Genomic DNA, 12,914 nt, shown 5'->3' on the forward strand with positions numbered 1-12,914 from the left:
CCCCCCCGCGTTGGAATTTCGAAAAATCCTTTCTTAGTGTGCGTTTCCATGACGTACCCTAACTGTGTACCAAATTTCACCTCTTTAGGTTAAGCGGTTTGCTCTGGGCGATGATGAATCAGTGAATGAATGAATGAGTCAGTCAGGACAAGCAATTTTATATATTTAGATGGACATGCATGTCCCTATATTTCACTTTTTCGCCAAAACTACACATCGCACGTGAATGGTGTTTGTATGTAATAGTAGCCCCAAGTCTCCATTCGTGCACTATGGGGGTTGCGTCTCGATAGCTATAAGGGTGCAGGAGATATGAGGCTGAAAGTGGTTGAAAGTGGCTTTGTATTTCGAATGATTTGTTCGAATTTGTTCGAATTAAATTCGAACATAAAATTCGAATATTGGTTCGATTATAGAACGATTGTAAACGTTCCAGAAACGTTGAAAATAGTTNTCAATATTTCAATAACCATAGTAATTGTTATATAACACCTACCGCTGAAGAGAATTGCCGAGAATCAAACGAACTATTTTCAATTTGATCAATTTTCTGGAACGTTTACAATCGTTCTATAATCGAACCAATATGCAATAACAAATTCGAATTTAAAACGGTTCGAACATTTTAAAAATAGAAATAGATAACATTTCAGACATTGTTATAAATATTTTTATCAATTTAATACACCTAAGTACTTAATGAAGACAAAACGCAGTTAAAAACAAAAAATCGCATCTAAAATACTACAGCAGAAGCCGTTCTTCCGGTTAAGCCTTAATCCTCCACTCTCCCCCCCCGCGGGGAAATTTAGAAAAATCCTTTCTTAATGTGAATTCCCATGGCATACCCTACTAAAACGCATATAAAAAGAAAAAATCGCATCTAAAATACTATAGTAGAAGCCATTCTTCGGGTCAAGCCTTAATGCTCTCCCTCTCCCCCCACTTGGGAATTTCGAAAAATCCCTTCTTAGTGTGTGTTTCCATGACGTACCCTAACTGCGTACAAAATTTCACATTTTTAGGTTCAGCGGTTTGCTCTGGGCGATGATGAATCAGTGACTCAGTCAGTCAGGACATTGGACAAGTAATTTTATATATTTAGATAACCAACAACGATGGTTAATAACAACGCGATAAATAGTGATCGTAATATTTCCTAATATTAACATACGTGTAATATAATAATAGGCCTATATGTTTTACAGTATTATATAATTTCTAAGATACGGTATAAATGCGATATTTACAAGCTATTTGATGAAAATTAAATTTGTAATAAATTTTTAAAAATTGCGACTGCATCCCTGTTGACTTCTATTGTAATGATCCTCCCAATCGCAAACTTCTCGAAGGCCGGATATTTCTACGGAAGAACTGGATAGCAAAAACGCAGAGAGGAGTTCTAAATACACGAAGTTCATATTGTATATTGAAGAAATTATAAATATATTCGCGACATTGCATCCGAGGAGAAAGCAATTAGATATGTTGTAGGCAATCGAAGGTTTTCTTGAAGACATGAAAGCTTCGTTTTCTAATATACATAACGACTTGTTTCTTATTCCACTAAACTTCCCCTAATAACTGTTTGACTAAGCGCCTGATAAGACAACAAGAACAAAGGTAGAACTTTCAGAAAGGTACACGAGCTTAAGGTATTAAACTGACGCTTTTACAGTTTTTGGCTTTTGTTTTGGATATCGCTCTTTTCGTCCTATACCGAATATTGGCAACGCGTATCATAATTAATAAATAATACTGTATATAATTATGAAAAAGCATTATTAAGATATGCAATAAAAATTTATTATAAAAAATGCATCATACTAAGATTGCGGTATTAATAGGTGACAAACTGTAGTTAATGACAAGAAAAAACTACTAAATAGTCAGTTGTTAGTATGTTTGACTAGAATATTGACAAGACCTTTTTTACTTTTATACAAAGGCTTTTATATTTACTATAGGTGTACTGAAATCTAACATGAGAAAAGCATTGACGAGTCAGTGTAATCATACAGTTTTTATCGCGTAAAAGTCATTCTACTTTTACTTCTTAAAACATGTAAATTAGAAAGTGTCCTATAAACTCGCTCATACGAGTAATATCGTAATCATTTTTATCAAAATGTCTGATACTGGTCCGAATGTATTCATTGATTTTCTTTGGGGTTTTTATTTTCCCTTTTATTTTTCTTATTCAGTCATTCGAAAATTTGCAAATTTAAAACCTCGTCATCTTTTATTATCGGCACATTACACTGAGGTTTACAACAATTAAACCGGCATTTCAATAAAGTTTAAATACGTAACTAAGCAATTTGAAGCGACGTAAACACAATATGACAGCCGAAGCAAAAAGCATCCTACCTTTACGCCTTATACTAGCGCAAGTACTTGGCTTTTAAAAGTGCACGCCCTATTAAGATTAAAAAGAACTAAATATAACTAAGAATTTTATAAGAAAAATCATGTTTTTTGGAGGGAAAGTCGAGTGATAAACAAACAATAAACCTTTACGCTATGCTGACAGACTTCAATAGTTAAATTAAATTATCCTTCTGTTTTCCAGATCAATATCCATTTAAAACGCCAGGCGCAGGCTCGAATCCAGTCTGGAACATTTTTATTTATTTTTGTCCGTTTTGGTACGGGAGAACACTGATGGGTCTCTTTTAGTTACCGCCTACAAATACAATTAAAAGGAATGTCTTACTGGCCCGCTGTGGACTCAAACGGACTCGAGATGATGGGCCCAAACAGAAAAAGAAGGGGCCCGACATACCATAAGCAGAGCCGAAAAATTCATTTGATATGAAATCGGCCATTACGAATATTGATGATTGTATGTACTCAAAGGAAGATAAGTTACTTGAAAAAATAAAAATAGCATCTATCTCACCACAATGTTTAGTTTAGTTTAGTTAAAGTGTTAGGTCAAACGAAGCAAGTATTAGAACTGATTAATTAATTAATTAATGCACCGTCTATTATTGACATAGAACAATTTTTATTTAATATTAAGTTAAAAACGATACTTACGAGTGCTTTAGCAATTCTTACGACATTACTTTGATTCGCCATTTCTGCAAAATATTGAAAAATTTGTATTAAATGTAAATAACTTAAAAGAAATTCTCACCGAAAGTTATAAACTTTCTTGCTAAAGTTTTTCATCCGTTCACAAAAAGCATTCCTATAGCAATTATTGCATCTATTGGAATGATCTGTAATTCGGATCTCCCTGACGTGAGTTCCCCAAATTTACTATTTACGACAGAAAATTTACCCAAAATTATATAAAATATCAGTGATACTATATACATGGGATTACGATAAATTACTCGATATAAGCCCAACTAACCCGATTTAACTTAAGCAATAATTATTATAATCGAAGTATACTGAAACAGACTCAGATATAATACAATAAATAAAATATATAAATGTGTTCGTATTAATTGTCATGGAAAGAAGCAAAACGTTCGTTAGATTCGCAGTACTCACCCAAATTTGCAGCTTTGGAAGCCATCACTAAGGAAAGAGAAAGGAGAACAACGAAAAGAAATATGTTTAGGTGTGAACCGCACTTCGACAACACACGTAATGAATGACGAAAAAGAGAAATCGTCCAAAGGAGGAACTAAATCTTCACTTTGCGTGCTTTTAGCAAATATCCATTATTTTGGTATCGTATTTGCAGACGTCACGAGACGAGAGTGAAACGTAATTCTCTATTAAATATAATTATTTGAATTTATGATCCGCTTTATGAAACGCGCCGCGCTATTGAATGTTTTTTAAGCAAAAACGTTCTTTGCAGTTTAAGCCGAGAAGAAGCAGGAATTTGGTTTATAGGACTCGTACTAATTATCCGAAATAATTTAGGTAGAAAAAGTGTTTCTTATATGACTAAATTTTAAAATTGTTTAAAAGCTCTTTAAGCAGAGAATTAAGCCCAAAATTATATACGAAAAATAGTAACATTTGTAAAGCCGAGATGAATATTTTATGCTTTAATCTAAACTTCGTACGGGGAGATTGTCCGCTTATCTATAAATTGTATTATTATTGACGTGCGAGTGCTCTGGCAACGGCTCAGCAAATTGTAATAATTGAAAACGTGGAACAAAAACTACTCGGGTCTCTAGAGCATATACAGTACATAAATGTTTTTGTTTTTAATGGCGTTTAAAAATTAATATTAATTCGATAAAATAAGTTAAATTTAGAATACAAAAGTTTAATTGCACATTTTAGTTTATAGGCTCACAAGTATTGGTTTTCATAATTTCAATGTAGTAATTAAATATATAATCGATAGTAAAGACGGTGAATCAAACGTAGCCGATATTAACAAAATTTTTAAATTACAGTGAAAACTACTTAGGCCACCACCCGCATTCGACGGGCACCTGTCAAAACGGACAAAAATTTCTGGCACCGAATAGTTTATCCATAGAGTCTTCGTATAAGTTACCCGTATTAAACGACCACCCGAGTAACGCGACCGCGGGCATCGATTTTTGGTCCGAAACAACATACAACACCCGTAATAAGCGACCACTTTCGCGAATGTATCTGGTCTAAACTATGGTAATAACCCATCTCAACAACGCTTCCACCCTTGAAATTAGGAGCAGGTGTTAATAAATTAGTCTATCAACACAGGAAATTCATTTCAGTTTGTTGGAAAATATCCGAAAAACGAAAGAAATGAGCTGACGTTAGAAGATCGTATTAAAGTTATCACAATAGCAATTAGCGGCGAAGTTTAACTGTGGGAAAACAAAATTTATTTTACCCTAGACCTACAGTATTTTCCTAGGGGGTGTAAAATATTGTACACGGTACAATTAATCGGCTGATCTCATTGTTTGATAAAATCTATTTTTATTTATTTATTTTGAAGCTCATATACAGTACACGTGCGATAAATAGTTTCTGTATAAACCTACCTTATTTCCGCGATATTTTTAGAAAAATAATATCCAAGTAATTTTCGCAGGCAAAATATTCAAAAAACAATAAACGCATTAATCAGTTTTACTTCCTTTTTCGATTTCGCGATTGTAATGAAATTGTATAACGAGAATAAAATAATAAAATCGTTTTATTATTAATTAATAATTTTTCTTATTGTACTTAATTAATTAAGAAAATATTAAATATTTAAAAAATACAGTATTTTTAAAGTTAAAATAAGATTAAACTAACGAAAACCAAAAGCAAAGTGATGGAGAGATAGGACGCGCTTGTATATTGATGACGTAATACACGTAACTGAGGAGCGAACGAAAAGAACCGAGTCGAATTAATTAAGTCGGAAAAAAGAAAGTGTGCATTATAATCGAGAAAATGCGAGTATTGTATTAATCTTTAAAATAAAATACAATACCAATATAGCCCTATCGTTGAAAAAATTCGCTTATTTTTGCTCGCCTCGAGTTTTGCTTAGTAGAAATGGCTAAAAAGTGCGCAAAATACGTACGGAAATACGTTATTACAGGACTACCTGCATTGGACGACCACCTGTCTAAAAGACCACTTTTTGAAGGAACCGTGGGTGGTCGCTATAGACAGGTTTTACTGTATTAAATGTGTCCGTATTAATTGTAGTGGAAAAGAGCAAAACGTTATTCGTTAGATTCGCAGTACTCACCCAAATTTGCAGTTTCCCGAACAGTCAGTAAGGAAAGAGAAAGGAGAACAAGTTTGAGAAACATCTTTAGATGTGAACCGCACTTTGTCAACACGCGTAATGAATGAAAAAAAAAAAATAAATCGTGACAAGCGAGGAAATAAATAGTCACATCACGTGCCTTTATTAATTAAGTTGCTTTGTATTTGGCCACGTCACGAGACGAGAGTAAAACGTATCGGTCTATTAATTAATTACAATTATATGTGATTCGTCTTAGCGCTTTTAAACGTTTCTTATCAAAAACGTTTTTTTCGGTTTAAGCTGAGAAGGTGCAGGAATTTGGCTTATAGGACCCGCGCTAATTTTATGAAATAATTCAGGTAGAACAATTTATTATTATTGAGGTGCGAGTGCTCTGGCAATGGCTCAGCAAATTGTAATAATTGAAAAGGTGGAACAAAAACTACTCGGGTCTCTAGGGCATATACAATACATGCATGTGTTTGTTTTCAATGGCGTTTAAAAATTAATATTAATTCGATAAAATAAGTTAAACTTGGAATACGAAAGTTTTGTTGAAGATTTTAATTTATAAACTCACAAGTATTGATTTTCATAATTTCAATTTAGTAATTAAATATATAAACGACAGTAAAGACTGCGAATCAACTGTAGCCGATGTTAACAAAATATTTAAAATATCTAAAAATTAAACACGTTAAAAATTACATAGAAGTTTGTGCAATTTGAACTCCGAACGTTTAACTCTTGTAATTGGATGGAGAATTTAAATTAAACTTTTAATTTTGCAATAATATTTAATTTCTTAGTAAATTCAACGACACACATCTCATATTGTTCTCTGGCTTGTTGCATTGTTGCACGTTTGCGAAATTGCTTGTTACTGTAGACGAATGTTAGTTCGATCCAACAGAAATAATTGAGAACAATGGTCAGTAGGTGCGTCACCTTACAACCTGCATTTCGAACAAGCACAGACGTGTTTTATTTATGTATTTCGACAAGGCCGTTAATTATGTGATTCCTTTCAGTTGCACGCGCGTCATACCAATGTTCGCTTATTTCATAAAATTATTGATAAACACGGGGATTTGAGATTAGTGCAATCCCCCTACTTTTAAGACTGGATTGATTGAAATAAAATATCATATTTCTCATGGGAGGTGTAAATTAAAATTTGGTTTTCATAAATAGATTTTTACTTGAAAATCCACCTAACGCAGACGAATATCAGTAAAAAGAATAAATTATTCTCTTCTTTATACTTCGTTTACATCATTGTATACGTTAGCAGCTTATTCGATCAAATTATCGGTTTTCGGCTGTAAAGTCTTTTTTATTCGTATAATAAAATTCACATAGAAAATTGAAGGCCAAATATCTTGTATTAAAAAAATTTGATCTCCTCCAGTGATTGCAGCGTCCCGTGAGAACATTTGCCTCTAGCTGCTATTTGGCAAGTACTGGAGAGAGATAGTTAATAGATCAGGTGATCTAACGACTCTGCTCCAGAGATTAATTTGGGTACTGTATTAAAATTCCATCTGGTTTAGTCAGGCGTAAGAAAGATTTATCACGTTGGAACATAAACCGGAAGTAAAAGAAAAACATCAGAAGTAGGGGAATACATTACTCCACTCATTTTAATTATTTTTGTGCTGTATAGGAAACCAAGACGTAGGAAAAATATAATTTGGAAGCGTGAATTAAATTGACAACTTCAGAACTAAAAATTTTCTAATTATAGGAATAAATAAATTAGAACACAAGCAACATACATAGCGTCTTTCATTAATAAGAGAAATTCATATTAACTGTTAACCTGTTTCATCCTATTGCTTTATTATTTTCATTCATTTTCATACTTATAAGTATATACGGGGTCCCAAAAATTCGTTATAGTGAGATTCTCTTCTATTTAAAAGAACAATGTTATTCTTTCGTCTTTCTTTTGAATACAATTTTAATTGTTTTTGTATTATTTTATATTTTAATTAATAAATACGTTTAACAGTGCGATAAAGCTTTAATCAATTATTAATAGCATATTATGTAATTACAGTAGAGCATCGATTATCCGACCCTCGATCAACCGTCACATCGGTTAACCGACCGTTTTAGTCGGCAAATTTCAAATGTCCGCTAGTGATGTGGCGCTACAATATTTGGCTATGTCTCGGCTACTTTAATATTATTTTTGCGTGTTTTAGCNACTGACGAAAACCAAAAGCAAAGTGATGGAGAGATAAGACGCGCTTGTATATCGACGACGTAATACACGTAACTGAGGAGCCAACCAAAACAACCGAGTCGAATTAATTAAGTGGGAAAAAAGAAAGTGTGCATTATAATGGAAAAAATGCGACTATTGTATTAATCTTTAAAATATCGGTATTAAATTTGTCTTATAATATCATGACGACTCCCGTAAATCCGGTTATCCGATAAGAATAAAATACAGTACCAATATAGCCCTATCGTTGAAAAAATTCGCTTATTTTTGCTCGCCTCGAGTTTTGCTTAGTAGAAATGGCTAAAAAGTGCGCAAAATACGTACGGAAATACGTTATTACAGGACTACCTGCATTGGACGACCACCTGTCTAAAAGACCACTTTTTGAAGGAACCGTGGGTGGTCGCTATAGACAGGTTTTACTGTATTAAATGTGTCCGTATTAATTGTAGTGGAAAAGAGCAAAACGTTATTCGTTAGATTCGCAGTACTCACCCAAATTTGCAGTTTCCCGAACAGTCAGTAAGGAAAGAGAAAGGAGAACAAGTTTGAGAAACATCTTTAGATGTGAACCGCACTTTGTCAACACGCGTAATGAATGACAAAAAAAAAATAATTCNCATGTCATTTCAAATGTGCACAAAACAACCACTATTGTATGAAAAAAAACCTTAAACAGAAATATATCAACTAAACATTATAAAGTTTACTATAAATACACATAATATTTCATTTAGTATTCATTATGGGTACAGTTGGAGGCAGTTGGGTGGTGAGAAACAGAACCCAATTTATCCAGTGCAACCAACTCATGAAAAACTCCTGGGGTTGCTCATCCCAGAATTGATCCAAATAGCATCCCCAAAGCAGTAGGATGTCTCAACTACCTTGGCCATCTAACCATGAAGTTTCTAACTTTGAAACCACCTTAAAGAATAAAAATATATTTTCTATAGCTGGAACTTTTTAAAGGAAATGTGCAAAAGGTCAATGCAATACACCTTGAATAATTTCCAAACTTTTGATTCCTTGGACATTTTTTACTTCCATGTACTTTTTCTTAAATCTTCATAAAATAAATAAACAAACATAATATACATATTTTGCAAACATGTTGCCAGACTTGTGAAAAAATATTTGATTATTTTCTGAATCAGCATACAATTTCTTTTTACGATGTAAAAACTAATTTCAACTTTCTGCACTGCAGTCTTAAATTGACTTAAAAATTTTGTTATGCAAGCTATTCATATATTACAATACTAACAATATTCATATATTATGTCAGTATTGTAGATACAACAGCAAAACTACTGTTTGTATTTAGACTAAACATGATAGTTGTATTTTACCTTCACTGATTTGTAAATATAAAAACACAACCAGTAGGTTATGTTTAATAATTATGCTTTGATGATCAACAACCAGCAATATCTATTTAATGCTGTTAAAATATACAAATTTTGGACTTAGACTCAAAGTTTTTAGATAAGTGTCATGTCATTCTTCTCCAACTGTTCTTTAATTCCACTTTTCATTTCATTCTCTCTTGTTTCTTCTTAGCAAACCTTGTATTTAGCATGAACAGCAGCTTGAGCTATTAAAAGCACAGTAGCTCTTTAGTTATAATAACTATCTCTGCTATTTTTCCAAACTTTTACAGTATTGTTGCAATCATTACTGAATTTAACATACATTCATACATTGACGCTCTTAAGTTTATTAAAGTTCATGCAGAAATTGAAAATCAAGAAAAGAAAAAAATTCATCCATATTAGGAAGTTAAAATATAGATGGATTTTTCTTAGCATGAATAATAACTGTTATGGCCTAAAGCTTGAAGTGCAAAAGATGAAATTCAATGAAAGAACTTATATCTTCAATATGTTTTGTTATTCACTTTATTATATATTAAATTATTACTATAAGTTATTGTAAAACATTATTATTAAAGTTATATTTTAAATATTTTATTAAATAAAACATTTACCATATTTACTCATATATAAGATGAGGTTTTTATTCATTTTTCACTGCTTCAAAATCCTAGGTCTTCCTATACATGCATGCAAAAGATTCTTTGCATTTTTGCAATCATTTTTGTGAACCATGTATTCAAACTTTTTACTGGTTGCTTGCTCACCCTCTGGTGTTTAAAAAAAAAGTATTTTATCTGGGTCATTTGAATCATTCTTGGGTATTGTCAGGAGTAAAGATGAATAGCAATAGGAAAAGCAATGCTTTAGAATTGAATTCCAAAATCACACGGAAGCCCAATATAAGTTTTAATCCATTCTCATATGAAAATAGATGATTATTTGAAATCAGAATTCAGAGAAACTCATAAATGTAATGGACACAGAGTGGATTACTGTTAAAAACTGGCAAAAAAAGTTTCCAATTGTCCAACTCTACATTAAAGAAAAATCTTGTAAAATCAACAACATAATTTGTTAAAGTTTAAAATGCTAGTAATTTTTGCAAGACAATGTGTGCATTTACATGCATTTGATATTTTATTTGTGATTAAACAAAATAAAATTAAAATTGTATTAATACAGTAGAGCATCAATTACCAGATCCCCGATTAACCGTCACATCAGTTAACTGACTGTTCTAGTCGGCAAATTTCAAATGTCCGCTAGTGATGTGGCGCTACAATATTTGGCTATGTCTCGGCTACTTTAATATTATTTTTGTTAAATTTTTGCGTGTTTTAGCTGGCAACACTGGCTCGACCTTTCATGGTCGAGCCAGTGTTTAAACGAGACCGAATTTTCTAATTATGAGTGGTTGTTTGTTTTGTGAGCAATAAAATAATTTTAAAATAATTTTTAACGTTAATCTTCGCTAAAAATAATTTTTTAGCGAAGATTATTATTATAAAAAAAATTTGTTAGGCTAAACATCGATGAAAATTCAACGCGAAGTAGGTTAATAGCGATATACTAATATACTAATTACATAGGATATACTAATATACTCTACTTATAATGTATTTTTTTCATTCTTTTCGGTTATTCGATTTTTTCAGTTATCCGTCGAACCCGAGTCCCCAATTGAGTCGGATAACCGATGCTGTACTGTAGTTCATAATATAAACGATTATGGCACGTATGGAAGTTTGGCACACAAGTAGTGTTGCCACCTTTTTAAAATCGCTGACCCGGACGGCAGGTGAGGTTTGTTCGAACAGAAGTTCCTGACGCATACGTATATCATTTTGCAATGCGAAGAATAATCTGTAGTGAATGCTGGTTCTAAATCAGTTATAGTTAGTGACTAGGGAGACTTGGGTAGAAGTAACGTAAGTAACCTACATGACTTAGCTCTATTGGATATTGGAGGTGTATATAAATACGAGTGAATCGTACAACCAGAAAAAAAAGGTCGACAAGTTGCTCACGATATCCCCGGGTAAAATTAACAGTTCACACGGATGGTAAGTCGATTCCCGGACTGTCCGGATAGTAACACTATTCTGTGCTCATTTCAATCGGTCCGAATCGTAGGTGCGACGAAATTATGAAATGAAATGGTTCAAATTTTTACAAGATATTATTATTATTTATTGTGAAATTTTGCCGCTTCCTAACAAGTGCTGACCGAGGTGGCCCGCCCCTGCGGCCCCCACTACGCTACGCCACTGGTTACAAATTAATAGAAAAAATAAATAAGCAAATAAATTAATTATTAAAATATAAATAAATTTACGATGACGTCTAATTGTAAGACGTAAGACTAATTTCCTTAGACACTAGACACCATTTTTTCGAAAGAAGCGACGTGAGTCCTCCGACTAAATTTTAATTTTTAATAATTTACTTCGTTAGTGGCTTATAATTGACGAGATTTTAGTAAAAAGTAAAGTTTGTTCTATTGCTTACCGTAAAATGACACGTGCCTTATTTTGCAGTAATTTCTAAACAAATTGCAAATGCTAATGACAAGCAAAATTTTCATTAAATTTAATCTCACTCGACAGGTGACCCACGAAAATTTCCCTTTTATCCGATTTCCTTGATCCTCAAAAAGTTAAATAACGTCGAAATCCCATCTCAAAATATCTATTGGATTTCTTTAAATCAATTCATTTCTATCTCCATTCGATTTCCTAGTTTAAATGTACCGCCATCTATTGCAAAAAATTTAATAAAATGTAAAAATTCGATCTGCAGAATTACACATAGCGCCAAAAGATGGCGCTACCTGTAAATGAACAAATGGGATGTTTGGATCGAATGTAAATCAGCAAATACATTTTCTTAAATTTCTTACGCTACATGTAAATTGCAAAAAATATTTTAGAATATTTTCTTACGTATCGTAAGAAAATATTCTAAAATATTTTTTTTTAGTTAGTTTCTTTATTATTAACCGTATCGGTTAATAATAAAGAAACTAACTAGCAGAGTTCGGTGGTTTTATCCACTCGGCGACTGGAGGGCACTTATTAGAATTCAGAAAGTACCGTTTAGAAACGAAAAACTCGAGTTGTTAGATGTGGAAAATTAAATGCTTGTAGACTTTTTAGAAGATAACCCTTTTCATTCCACGTAGTCGCCAACATTACCATAAAACAATGTCAAGTAACACAAATAATATAAGAATGTTTTCTTTATTATTAAATGTACAGTAGAGCGTCGTTTATCCTAATCAATTGGGGGACAGGGGTTGTTCGGATAACTTATTTTTCGGATAACCGACTATGTACGAAAAAATATATTTTCGTATATTTCAATACTTATCCGGTATTGAAATTTTTCTCCGTTGCGTGTCGCTTCGCGTTGAATTTTCGTCGATGTTAAGCCTAATATACATTTTTTTAAATAATAATCCTGGCTATTGTATCATTAAAAATTATTTCTTTATTTTGTACAAACAAAATTAATATATTGAAAAATATAAAAACAATAAAAAATTATACTCGGAAGTTAATTTAGTATCAAAAACATAAAATATTTGAGTAGCTCAAGACATAGCTAAAGATTGCAGCGCCACAGCACTGGCGAA

The 12,914-nt window shown here is 32.4% G+C and overlaps 1 protein-coding gene across 1 annotated transcript in view; it reads right to left on the reverse strand.

Moving 5' to 3' along the window:
* The window catches only part of LOC111622050, an 18,575-nt gene extending 6,569 nt beyond the window's left edge, over positions 1-12,006 (reverse strand). Inside the window, exons 1-2 of the mRNA XM_023364361.1 lie at positions 11,789-12,006; positions 3,046-3,089 (exon numbers count right to left, since the gene is read on the reverse strand). Coding sequence (XP_023220129.1) covers positions 3,046-3,089; positions 11,789-11,864 — 120 coding nt within the window. The 5' untranslated portion in view covers positions 11,865-12,006. The remainder of the gene's footprint in view (positions 1-3,045; positions 3,090-11,788) is intronic.
* Positions 12,007-12,914: the final 908 nt, after the last annotated feature.

Source organism: Centruroides sculpturatus, unplaced genomic scaffold (assembly GCF_000671375.1).
Source record: "Centruroides sculpturatus isolate CEXI.00-Female unplaced genomic scaffold, Cexi_2.0 scaffold11, whole genome shotgun sequence".
Classification (NCBI taxonomy): Eukaryota; Metazoa; Arthropoda; class Arachnida; order Scorpiones; family Buthidae; genus Centruroides; species Centruroides sculpturatus.